The 13327-nt window shown below is 37.8% G+C and overlaps 1 protein-coding gene across 1 annotated transcript; it reads left to right on the top strand.

The window, feature by feature from the left end:
- Positions 1-1569: 1569 nt before the first annotated feature.
- rx3 (retinal homeobox gene 3) lies at positions 1570-5476 on the top strand. Its single transcript, XM_029692385.1, has 3 exons — positions 1570-2217; positions 2450-2679; positions 4292-5476. Exons 1-3 carry the CDS (start codon positions 1959-1961, stop codon positions 4742-4744), a joined length of 942 nt encoding a protein of 313 aa, XP_029548245.1. The 5' UTR covers positions 1570-1958; the 3' UTR covers positions 4745-5476.
- Positions 5477-13327: the final 7851 nt, after the last annotated feature.

Here is a 13327-nt window from a genome sequence, read left to right as displayed (position 1 = left end):
ATACAAGTTACAAGCCTGTGTTGTAAATGACAAGCTACAGTACATCCTGACTGTTGGTTCTCAGCACACTGGATCCTGCTGTCCTTGTGCAGTGCCTACCGGACACTTTGGCAAACAGAGGATAATGTTACCTTCTGCAATTAGGAAAAGCTAAATAGTTTTAAGGGTTTTACCTCTTTAGAGAAATAAAAAAACTAATCCCCTTTAAGCAGCGTGTGGGCCAGGGATTACCAGACTGCTGTCAATCTTTGTTTAGTGTTAATTACACATATTCCCCACAATATTGAGGAAGTTAAGACATTTTATTTGCACCTCAATGGCAGGCCAACTGGGCCACTGGGCTAAACTAAGGTCTGTATGGTTAACCTCTCACATAATTAAGGTTATATACTGTATAGGCCTAAAGATGTAACGATGTAACTACGGCGTGAACTATGACCTCTCAAGTGGTTAGTTAATGGGGCAGAAACGGTCGTGGCTTTCTTGTTCACAGATAATAGGCAACAACAGGTTTACACAGGCGACTCAACTCATTCAACACATTCAACACAACTTGAGATATGTCCAATGATCAAGATAACTGTCTGTAGCCTAACATGGATAACACTTATAGCTGTTGCTAATCACATACTATATTATGGTGTGTTTTGGTTGCCAGGTTTATCAACTCATTTAATAGAATTAAACAAATAAGCATTCATTCAAATAAATAACTGGACAATTGAGCAAATACATGTATTTATTTCTTATTTATTTATGTATTTAACTAATTTTTAAAAAAAGACACAAAACAACTAGGCCTATTTTCAAGTTAAAAAAAATGATGATATTTATTTTTTTGAAAATGAAACTATTGGGAGGTGGAGGTGTAGACGTCCTCTCTGAGAAAACGGTTAATACGCCAATAGACCTATCAATAACTATTTAACTATTTCAACTATTTTATATGTAGGTCCTAGGCCTGTGTTTTAAACAAAAGAGCACGTGACCTGTCTCTTTTGTAAGTATATCATTATCTTCTAAATGTGTGATTTGGTCACTTGTTTTGATAATAATGTATTCACCCTTCGATTAAGACACCAGTCAAACATTAATCTGACATCTTGTAATCCTATGTCCTGACTGAACATCTTGTAATTATGATTTTGTTCTCTGACTACCTTAAGCCATAATCTCTTACCCAACCTGCTCCTTTTACAGGCCATCATGAGCATGGCCTGTAAATTCCAAATGACACCCTATCCCTGGCCTACATAGTGCTTTACTTTTGAACAGAGCCCTTTGGTCCAGTGGTCAAAATTAGTGCACCATATAGGGAATAGGGAAAAGAGTGGTATTTGGGACACAAACCACGACATCTGGAGATATGGCTTTAAGATTTATGTAAGGCGGTTTATAAACCAACACTGACTGACTGACAGGCAGGGCAGAAGACTTGTCTTGGGGAGGGGTTAGTGGCCTAGCTCAGCATTGGTGCATTGGTTCAATGGGGACAATGTAGTTACCCCTAAACCCAAGGCTGGGTCAAATCGAACATGACAACCCCCCTTTTACGTGTCTTGGTGGGGAGGTGGGGGCTGTCACATGGGCGGAGTGAAGGGGGTCTTACCATAAGGAGTACTTTATAAACCCCAGAAGATACAGCCTTCTCTATGAGACAAGACCACTACTGGAGTGTCAGCTAGTAGACTAACAGGTGCCTCTATTACTCAGATGCGACGGATGCTTACTAACGCAGATTTTTTTTCAATTCGATTTTAGATTTTTATTTCAACAAAACAATCGGAATTGTTGTTTCAATCTATTTAACATTTAGTGTTTCATTCTATTAAAACATTTTGCTATTCATTCTGAAGACTTAAAACTTTGTTTTAAAAATACATGTCTCGGGAGTTTAGGCTACATTTGTTTATCAGTGTCATTTGAATTTAGTTTGAGATTATTCTTTTTTTCATCAAATGTGGCTACTCGGTTCAACTCCTGAAGTCATGGAAGAGCGACTGTCACCTTCTGCGTGTTTCGTCCGGAACCCCGGCAATAACCAGAACACCGCAGCAGCGAGGGTTCACAGTATTGAAGCAATATTGGGATTTAAAGACGAAAACATATATAATCAATCTGTCTCATACAACGGATCATCAGGGAAACTCGCCGAGCGGAGAGGGAACGGAATTATGTCATCCCTGAAGAAAGAACACAACACGGAAAGTTTTGACAGTAAGTGACACTGCAATGTGTATTAAGCTAGAGGCCTTGATAAAAAGGTGATTCAAAATGTGTTCAACCTTGATTGATTCAAAATGTTATTTTCACACCAGCAGGCTGTTTATTCCATGTTTATTAATATGTGTAAGTAGACTTTTGAATCACAGAGTAAAAAGTCACATATAAAGGCAAAAATACACGTTCAGAAGTTCATAAATTGATCTAGCCTATAATGTGTTTTTAGGTGTCTGCTGCAGCAGTTCGGGGGCCTCTGTAAGTCCTGATTTACCTGACGGGGAGGATAAACTGTCCGATGATGAGAACCCAAAGAAAAAGCACCGGCGCAACAGGACTACGTTCACAACCTTTCAGCTGCATGAGCTGGAGAGAGCGTTCGAGAAGTCGCACTATCCTGACGTCTACAGCAGAGAGGAACTCGCCATGAAAGTGAATCTTCCGGAGGTTCGAGTGCAGGTAATATAGATATGAGCCAACTTGACAGACTCGTTACAGTGGTAATGATGTTCGATTCTGTCTTTAAAAGAAAACAGAAAGTTATATTTTATTACGGGACTCAACTGAAGTTCCACTATTCCACAATACCTTTCTCTTATTTGTGGGACATTAATTTATGATTCTCAAATAATATTTTTGGGAATGCGTGGCTCGTGAAAGAAGCATTAATTGTCTGGACTTGAATAGTCCGTTTTTTACAATTAGGCCTGTACAACAATAATGTCAGTATTAGGCATAATTCCTCAATTCAAAGTCCCACTTCAGTTTATTAACTTGGAGGTAATGTACTTAGTCAACTATCACATATTAGTAAGTATAGGTTACTTGGATATTAACCGCAGGATAATTGATGATGATAGACCGTTAATTGTTATTTTAAACGTTTGTATTTGAAATTAGCATCACATAGGATGTTATCAATTGAAAATGTATTCAATTGGTCTAATATAACTCGTTAAATTATGTAAAAATGTGTTCATTTATCTTAAAACGTCTCATTTAGTTTAGGTCCTATATACTTTTTAAAATAGGCTACATTACGCCATATAGATGTTCTCCTAAGCGTTTCACTGTCATCGCTAATTCTCTATTTATTTAGAACATGTAGCCATATATATTTTAGGTCTATATTTGTTAATATTTTCAGTTAGTCATATCAAGCAATTCCATTTCAAATTTTTCAATATTATTTTGATTATGAACGCGATTTGTTTCATCGATAAAATGTCCAATATGTATTAATTACATGACAATAACTCATTTACTACACCAAGGAGGACACTCAACATTAATATTCAATATGTTTTCCCAATATAGATATTAAATGCAAATAAACTCTTTCTCAAATAGCCGAACAAAGTTTTACTTCATGTTTGGAGAATTAGGCAATTGAGTTTATTTAATTTGACTGGAAAGTTTTTTGGAAATTGACAAGTTTTGACAAAGGGTCAATCTCAGTAGATAAGCTCCCTGATTGACTGATTTTCTTCATCTTACCTTCAGCTGTGTTATCATTGATATGATTAAATGTAGGCTATTTCAATATTGTCATGATTTGTTCAAAATGGCCCTGAAATCCTGTTTTAGCATGTAATCATCCTTTCCCCTGTTCTCATAATATTGAACTGCAGAATATCTAATCAGAATGTTGTGTGGTTCCAGAATGACTGATCAGAATGTTGTGTGGTTCCAGAATGACTGATCAGAATGTTGTGTGGTTCCAGAATGACTGATCAGAATGTTGTGTGGTTCCAGAATGACTGATCAGAATGTTGTGTGGTTCCAGAATGACTGATCAGAATGTTGTGTGGTTCCAGAATGACTGATCAGAATGTTGTGTGGTTCCAGAATGACTGATCAGAATGTTGTGTGGTTCCAGAATGACTGATCAGAATGTTGTGTGGTTCCAGAATGACTGATCAGAATGTGTGAGTTCTAGAAGATCTAATTTTGAATATTGTAATGATCCAGAGTGTCTAATCAGAATGTTGTAATGATCCAGAATTTCTAATCAAAATGTTGTGATGATTCTAAAATGTCTAATCAGAATGTTGTGATGCTTCCATCTCAGGTGTGGTTCCAGAACCGTCGGGCCAAGTGGCGTCGCCAGGAGAAGCTGGAGGTGAGTTCCATTAAGCTCCAGGACACCTCCTCTCTCCTGTCCTTCAGCCGCTCCCCTTCCCAGTCCTTGGGCTCCGGACTGCAGCTGGAGCCATGGCTCAGCACTGCCATCACCTCCACCCCACTGCAGTCCCTACCCGGCTTCATTACCAGCTCCTCTCAGGGCCTCCCAGGAGCCTCCAGCTACTCCCCTCCAGCCTTCCTCAACTCCCCCAGTTTCGGACACCATAACCTGCCTCACATTGGTTCTACGCGCCCTCTTCCTCCGCCCCCATACCAGTGCGCCGTGGCTGGGTACATGGACAAGTTAGTCATGGAAGAGACGGATCCTCGTAATTCTAGTATTGCGTCTCTGAGGATGAAGGCTAAGGAGCATATTCAGTCTATTGGCAAGACATGGTGAGGATGGATGGATGCTGTCTGCATCCCTCTGACTGGGGCCAACACTTTAAAGACTACTACTGCATGCAGTGCTGCTGCTCTAGTCTGTGGACATGGAAGTCCACTGTTCCAGAGGACTAGAGGACTCCACGGGATGTTGCAAACTGTTGTTTCTTCTTCAGTGGTTTACATCATCGTCCCAGTCAGTGTTTCTTTGTGAATTCTCAGTATTGGAGGAGGAACAACCATGTCTAATTTCAGATATTCACGTTTTAACATGAACTTTAACTGTCAGTGTTGTGCTTGGATTCACCAGATCCATCCGGTCTACTTTTAATGAAAAATGAAGGATGCCATTGAGGAGAAAGTGGATGTGTGAAATGTTTGTCTATGTTGTCCGCAACCTGGTTTCTATGTCATAATTTCCATCCCTATTTGAACAATTCTCTTCTGTTATTCTGCTAAGACAATCGCATCCCAGGGTCAATGTATGTATTGTTGATTACCAACCCTTGTTTAGATACCTTTCTTTCAGTATTTTTCCATTTTGTGCCGCTGACTTTACAAATGCACAAATGTAGATGAACAAATGTCAATTTTCTGTAATTAGTTTCTCTCTGTACGTGAATGATATTATGGAAATAAACCTGTACATTACATCAACCCTCCAGGCTGACAATGTGCAAACTCTTCTTTCATTAACTGTCAAGCCTGAATAGCCATATTTAAGCAATAAGACCAGAGTAGGTGTGGTATATGGCCAATATACCAAAGCTAAAGGCTGTGGTATATTGTCCATATATCACAAATATAATATACAATATAACTCCTGTCTTTTCCAAGAGGGTTGTTTTAACTCAATGCTTTAACTTTTTAGAAAACAGGTGGTTCTATATTGCAAATTGAAATCACAAATCACAGAGCGGAACACGTGAATGTGATGTCTGGTTCCCTCTAGTGGCCATTAGTCTTATGACAGGTGGGAAGTGAGCTGGCAATCAAAGAATCTATGGCAATCAAATCCTAGATGCCGTCGCCTGCTGATGTGCACTTGAGCAAGGCACTTAACCCCCTCACAACAACAGGTGCCCAGAGTCGCAGCCCCCTTCACCTTTCCAAAAACACCTGTGTATGTGTGTCTTTCGGGAAGGGTTGCGTTAACAGCAGAAGTCAAATTTCATTTGGACCTTGTGTGCAATTGGTCAATAAAGTAATGTGAATCTTTAGTGACAGCCAACACAATTGAAACTCACCCAGTCAGTTCTTAAGAGGCAACTTCCACTTGAGTCAAATTTATACTTTTAGTTTCCCATCGACATCAACGCATGCCCAAGTGAAAATTTGACTTACAGTGCCTTCAGAAAGTATTCAACCCCCTTGACCTTTTCCACATTTTGTTGTGTTACACATCCTGACATTTTGTGTCACTAATCTTCACACAATATCCCATGATGTCAAAGTAGATTTTTTTTTAATTAAAAATAAAAAGCTGAAATGTCTTGAGTCAATAAGTATTCAACCACTTTGTTATGGCAAGCCTAAATACGTTCAGGAGTAAAAATGTGCTTAACACATAATAAGTTGCATGGACTCACTCTCTGTGCAATAATAGTGTTTAACATTATTTTTTTATGACTACCCCATCTCTGTACACCACACATACAATTATCTGTAAGGCCCCTTAGGCGAGCACTGAATTTCAAGCACATATTCGACCACAAAGACCACGGGAGGTTTTCCAATGCCTGGCAAAGAAGGACACTGATTGGTAGATGGGTATAAAAAAAAAAGAGAGACAAAAACACTGAATATCGTTTTGAGCATGGTGAAGTTATTAATTAGGCTATGGATCAATGCACCCTGTCACTACAAAGATACAGGAGTCCTTCCTAACTCAGTTGCTGGAGAGGAAGGAAACCGCTCAGGGATTTCACCATGATGCCAATTGCAATTTTAATGCAGTTACAGAGTTTAATGCCTATGATAGGAGATAATTGAGGATGGATAAACAACACTGTAGTTACTCAACAATACTAACTTAAATGACAAAGTGAAAAGAAGGAAGTCTGTACAGAATAAAAAACATTCCAAAACATGCATTCTGTTTGCAACAAGGCACTAAAGTAATACTGCAAAAAATGTGGCAAAGAAATTAACTTTTTGTCTTGAATACAAAATGTTATGTTTGGGCAAATCCAATACTGTGATATTAGTGCTAGTATGAACTCGGACCCATGAGCAGAGAAACACAGCAGGCAGAGGTATGGGTAAATCCAGAATATTTACTGAAGATCATAGCAAAACAACAACGCAAGGGCACACGAGAACACTGACCAAAACATGAGACCTGAGCAACTGGCCCAGTCCACAGAGGAACCTAAATAGTCATCCAGCAGGTGATCCCAATAAGTTCAATCAGGGCCACCTGGATACTAGAAGTAACCCAAGGGTGCTCTCTAGTGGCAACCTCAGGTAGTACACGCAAGGGAGAAAACCTGACCTGTGACAAATGCAACACACTACTGAGTACCACTCTTCATATTTTCAAGCATGGTGGTGGCTGCATCATGTTATTGGTATGCTTGTCATCGATGAGGACTAGGGTGTTTTTTTTAATGAAAATAAACGGAATAGAGCTAAGCATAGGCAAAATCCTGGAGGGAAACCTGGCTCAGTCTGCTTTCCAACAGACACTGGAAGACTAAGTCACCTTTCATCAGGACAATAACCTAAAACACAAGGACAAATCTACACTGGAGTTGCTCAGCAAGACAACACTGAATGTTCCCGTGTGGCCTAGTTACAGTTTTGACTTAAACTGGCTTGACAATCTATGGCAAGACTTGAAAATGTCTGTCTAGCAATGATCAACAACAAACTGGACAGAGCTTGAAGAATTGAAAAAGGAATGATGGGCAAATATTGTACAATTCAGGTGTCCAAAGCTCTTAGCGATTTACCCCAAAAGACTCACAGCTGGATTCGCTGCCAAAGGCGATTCTAGCATGTATTGACTCAGGGGGTTGAATACTTTTATTTTTCATTAACTTTTGAAAAATGTTAGAATTTTTCTTCCACTTTGGCATAACTGTCACGTTCGTTAGAATGATCGGACCAAGGCGCAGCGTGAGTAGCGTTCCACATAATTTATTACAAAGTGAAACGTAATGCAAATACAAAATAAATAAGGAATTGACGAACCGTGTCTACAATCCAACTATACATAAACAATATCCCATAATCCCCAAGTGAAAAACAAGCTACTTAAGTATGATCCCCAATTAGAGACAACAATTACCAGCTGCCTCTAATTGGGAATCATACCAATCACCAAACATAGAAAAACTAAACTAGAACCCCACATAGAAAATAACAACTAGAATACCCCCTGTCACGCCCTGACCTACCATAGAAAATAAAAGCTTTCCATGGTCAGGACATGACAATAATAGAGTATGTTGTGTAGATTTTTTTTTTTTAATTACAATTACATCAATTTTAATTCCACTTTGTAACGCAATAAAATGTTTTATTGCGTTACAAAGTGGAACTAGAAATTAGAATTCACTACTAAAAGAATGCAGCAGTCCTTTAATTTGTAATTTCCTCCCCATTTAGCACAGTAAACATTATCGCTTCCAGACTCTTACTACTTCTAGAGTGGTGATTTGTACTTCTATTATCCACAATTTACTACTGTCTACTATCTACTATTATCATCTACTATTATCTACTATCTACTATCTATTACTATCTACTATCTACTGTTATCTGCTATTATCTACTATTATCTACTATATACTATTAATTACCACAATCTACTAACTTCGACTATCTACAATATTCTAATATTATCTTCTGTTATCTTCTATATACTAGTATCTACTTGTCACGCCCTGACCTGAGAGAGCCGTTTTTCTCTGTTTGGTTAGGTCAGGGTGTGACATGGGGTGGGCATTCTATGTGTTATATTTCTATGTTGTTTTTTCCCTTTGATTGGCCTAGTATGGTTTCCAATCAGAGGCAGCTGTCTATCGTTGTCTCTGATTGGAAATCATACTTAGGCAGCCCTTTTTCTCCACTTTCAGTTGTGGGATCTTGTTTTTGTATTGCTGTTAGTAGCCGGCAAGATGTTTTGTTCGTTGTGTTGTTTATTGTTTTGTTTTTTGCTGGTTCACCGCTAAATAAAATATGATGAACCCAACACACGCTGCGCCTTGGTCTCCTTCTAACGACGAACGTCACACTACTATTATCTACTACTATCTACTAACTTCTACTATCTACTATTATCTACTAACTTCTACTATATACAATTATCTACAATTATCTACTGTTATCTACTATCATCTACTATTATCTTCTGTTATCTACTATATACTAGTATCTACTATTATCTATTACTATCTACTAACTTCTACTATCTACTATTATCTCCTAACTTCTACTATTTATTATTATCTACTATTATCTACTACTAACTTCTACTATCTACTATTATCTATTATCTACTACTATCTACTATTATCTACTATTATATACTGTTTTCTAATATAACCTACTATTATCTACTATGATCTACTACTATCTACGAGTATTTATTATCTACTATTATCTACTACTATCTACTACAATCTACTATATCTACTATTATCTACTACAATCTACTATTATCTACTATCTACTAGTATCTACTACAATCTGCTATGATCTACTATCTACTATCTACTATTTTCTACTATCTACTGATATCTACTATTATCTACTGCTATCTATTATTATATACTATCTACTGTTATCTACTATTGTCTACTATCTAATACTATCTACTATTTTTATTTTATTTATTTATTTCACCTTTATTTAACCAGGTAGGCAAGTTGAGAACAAGTTCTCATTTACAATTGCGACCTGGCCAAGATAAAGCAAAGCAGTTCGACAACATACAACAACACAGAGTTACACATGGAGTAAAACAAATATACAGTCAATAATACAGTAGAAAAATAAGTCTATATACGATGTGAGCAAATGAGGTGAGATAAGGGAGGTAAAGGCAAAAAAGGCCATGGTGGCAAAGTAAATACAATATAGCAAGTAAAACACTGGAATGGTAGATTTGTAGTGGAAGAAAGTGCAAAGTAGAAATAGAGATAATGGGGTGCAAAGGAGCAAAATATAATAAATAAAATAAATAAATACAGTAGGGGAAGAGGTAGTTGTTTGGGCTAAATTATAGATGGGCTATGTACAGGTGCAGTGATCTGTGAGCTGCTCTGACAGCTGGTGCTTAATGCTAGTGAGGGAGATAAGTGTTTCCAGTTTCAGAGATTCTTGAAGTTTTTTGTATTTTGTAGTACTATTATCTACTATCTACTAGTATCTACTATCTACTGTTATCTACTAATATCTACTATATACTGATATGTACTATTATCTACTACTATCTACTATCTACTATTATCTACTATCTACTAGTATCTAATACAATCTACTATTATCTACTATTATCACCTACGATCTACTGTTATCTACTATTGTCTACTATCTAATACTGTCTATTATTATCTACTATGATCTACTATCTACTTGTGTCTATTATTTACTATTATCTACTGTTATCTACTATTATCTACTATACACTGATATCTGCTATTATCTACTATGATCTACTATGATCTACTATCTACATTTATCTACTATTATATACTATCTACTATTATCTACTATTATATACTATCTACTATTATCTACTATGATCTACTGTCTTCTATTATCTACTATGATATACTATATACTATTATCTACTAATTTCTACTATCTACTGTCTACTACTATCTACTATGATCTACTACAGTGGCTTGCAAAAGTATTCACCCCCTTGGCATTTTTCCTATTTTGTTGCCTTACAACCTGGAATTAAAATAGATTTTTGGGTGGGTTTGTATCGTTTTATTTACACAACATGCCTACCACTTTGAAGATGCAAAATATTTTTTATAGTGAAACAAACAAGATATAAGACAGAAAAACTATTCACCCCCCCCCTCAAAGTCAATACCTTGTAGAGCAACTTTTTGCAGCAATTACAGGTCTCTTGGGGTATGTCTCTATAAGCTTGGCACATCTAGCCACTGGGATTTTTGCCCATTCTTCAAGGCAAAACTGCTCCAGCTCCTTCAAGTAGGATGGGTTCCGCTGGTGTAGAGCAATCTTTAAATCATACTACAGATTCTCAATTGGATTGAGGTCTGGGCTTTGACTAGGCCATTCCAAGACATTTAAATGTCTCCCTTTAAACCACTTGAGGGTTGCTTTAGCAGTATGCTTAGGGTCATTGTCCTGCTGGAAGGTGAACCTCCGTCCCAGTCTCAAATCTCTGGAAGACTGAAACAGGTTTCCCTCAAGAATTTCCCTGTATTTAGCATCATCCATCATTCCTTCAATTCTGACCAGTTTCCCAGTCCCTGCCGTTGAAAAACATCCCCACAGCATGATGCTGCCACCACCATGGTTCACTGGGGTTCACTGGGATGGGGTTCTCGGGGTGATGAGAGGTGTTGGGTTTGTGCCAGACATGGTGTTTTCCTTGATGGCCAAAAAACTCAATTTTAGTCTCATCTGACCAGAGTACCTTCTTCCATATGTTTGGGGAGTCTCCCACATGCCTTTTGGCGAACACCAAACCTGTTTGCTTATTTTTTTCTAGAAGCAATGGCTTTTTTTCTGGCCACTCTTCCGTAAAGCCCAGCTCTGTGGAGTGTAAGGCTTAAAGTGGTCCTATGGACAGATACTCCAATCTCCACTGTGGAGCTTTGCAACTCCTTCAATGTTATCTTTGGTCTCTTTGTTGCCTCTATGATTAATGCCCTCCTTGCCTGGTCCGTGAGTTAGGAGAGCTCCTTTGTCGTCTTCATGGTGCCACTTGCTTGGTGGTGCCCCTTGCTTAGTGGTGTTGCAGACTCTGGGGCCCTTCAGAACAGGTCTATATATACACAGATCATGTGACAGATCATGTGACACTAAGATTGCACACAGGTGGACTTTATTTATCTAATTATGTGACTTCTGAAGGTAATTGGTTGCACCAGATCCTATTTAGGGGCTTCATAGCAAAGAGGGTGAATCCATATGCACGCACCACTTTTCCGTTTTTTTTTAATTTTTTTATTTTGAAACAAGTTATTTTTTCCATTTCACTTCCATTTCACTTTGGACTATTTTGTGTATGTCCATTACATGAAATCCAAATCCAAATCCATTTAAATTACAGGTTGTAATGCAACAAAATAGGAAAAACGCCAAAGGGGATGAATACTTTTGCAAGGAACTGTATCTACTATTATCTACTAATATCATCTACTATTATCTGTGACAAATGAGGGGAGAAAACAGAGTGGAGAACAAGCCTGGTTTATGCCAACAGGATGCGCCTTAACCAAATGAAATTGTTCCCATTACGATTTCTCATTGTGAGAAAGTCTGGAGCAGATAATTGAGGCCATTGTTGTCAGGGGACAGCTGAGTAGAGAGGCATGAGTCCTTCCTTACACACTGTTTGTGTCCCAAATAGCATCCTATTTTCTATATGGTGCACTACTTTCCCATAGGGCTCTGGTCTAAAGTAGTGCATTATATAGGGAGTAGGGTGCCATTTGGAACGTAATGATTGTCTGTCTGCACATTATGCCTCACAAAGATCAGCTTGTCATTAGATTTATGTATTGCTGGCTTACTGAAAGATACAAGCCAGTATTATGTCCTTTGCCAAAATGTAGCCTAATTGTAGTGATTGCCAAATTGTTGCCCGAAAACATCTAACAGGAATTGAATAGTTTTAAGAACTAACTTCATTGATACTGAAGCTTACATTTTGAGTATCTTATGTAGTTTAGAGAAATGTAAGGATGCATATCTGTTATCAGATTTAAATATGGGATAGATAGATAAACACTTTGTAAAATCAAAAAAGATGATATAATTAAAAATGTCTTTATTAGAAAGTAGAATGGGGAACGCAGTCGTCACTGTGAACAGGCTCCGATGAGACGCTTGTCTGCCATCTTGTGGTGAATATGTTGCCTCTGCACTTCTTCACCCGTTGTCAGTTGAAAATGAAGTACATACAGTACTGCAGTAAATATACCTCCTAGAGTCGATTATCTAAGTAACACAATACAAATCCCCATCAAAATACCGTCAGTTTAAGCTAGATATCTGTTGTTTGTAACACGTCCACATCTTCGGTGAAAGGTGACAGAGATAGAGCGGTGTTTGTCAGAGCATGAGACATCCCGAAAATCAGTCTTCTCATGAAAACGTCTGTATCGTCCGAACGGTTTGACTGAACCTATGAGAGTCATCTGAAGGTAACCAGTACATTAAAAATGTTTTATGGAAGTAAGGAGGTATGGACACTTCAAAACCTTATTCCTCATTATTTATTTTTGGACTGTCTTATTTGCCATTTATGAATATGTCATTCAATGTGTTTCTATGGGTTATAGTAGTAAAGGCCAAATTCAATATTTTATCAAATATTTTTTTTATATTTGTTTTGGATACCTCTGTATGGTTATGTAAATGAACACCCAGATATCTACAA

This window comes from Salmo trutta, chromosome 15, assembly GCF_901001165.1.
Source record: "Salmo trutta chromosome 15, fSalTru1.1, whole genome shotgun sequence".
Lineage (NCBI taxonomy): Eukaryota > Metazoa > Chordata > Actinopteri > Salmoniformes > Salmonidae > Salmo > Salmo trutta.
Note: the sequence above shows the minus strand (reverse complement) of the source record. Positions and strands in the feature narration are given on the sequence as shown.

Bases quoted from the DNA above. Each gene is read 5' to 3' on its own strand.
- rx3 (XM_029692385.1), top strand. From the start codon at position 1,959: ATGTGGCTACTCGGTTCAACTCCTGAAGTCATGGAAGAGCGACTGTCA. The intron at 2,218-2,449 runs GTAAGTGACACT...ATGTGTTTTTAG, and splicing joins CAACACGGAAAGTTTTGACA to GTGTCTGCTGCAGCAGTTCG. The intron at 2,680-4,291 runs GTAATATAGATA...CTTCCATCTCAG, and splicing joins TTCCGGAGGTTCGAGTGCAG to GTGTGGTTCCAGAACCGTCG.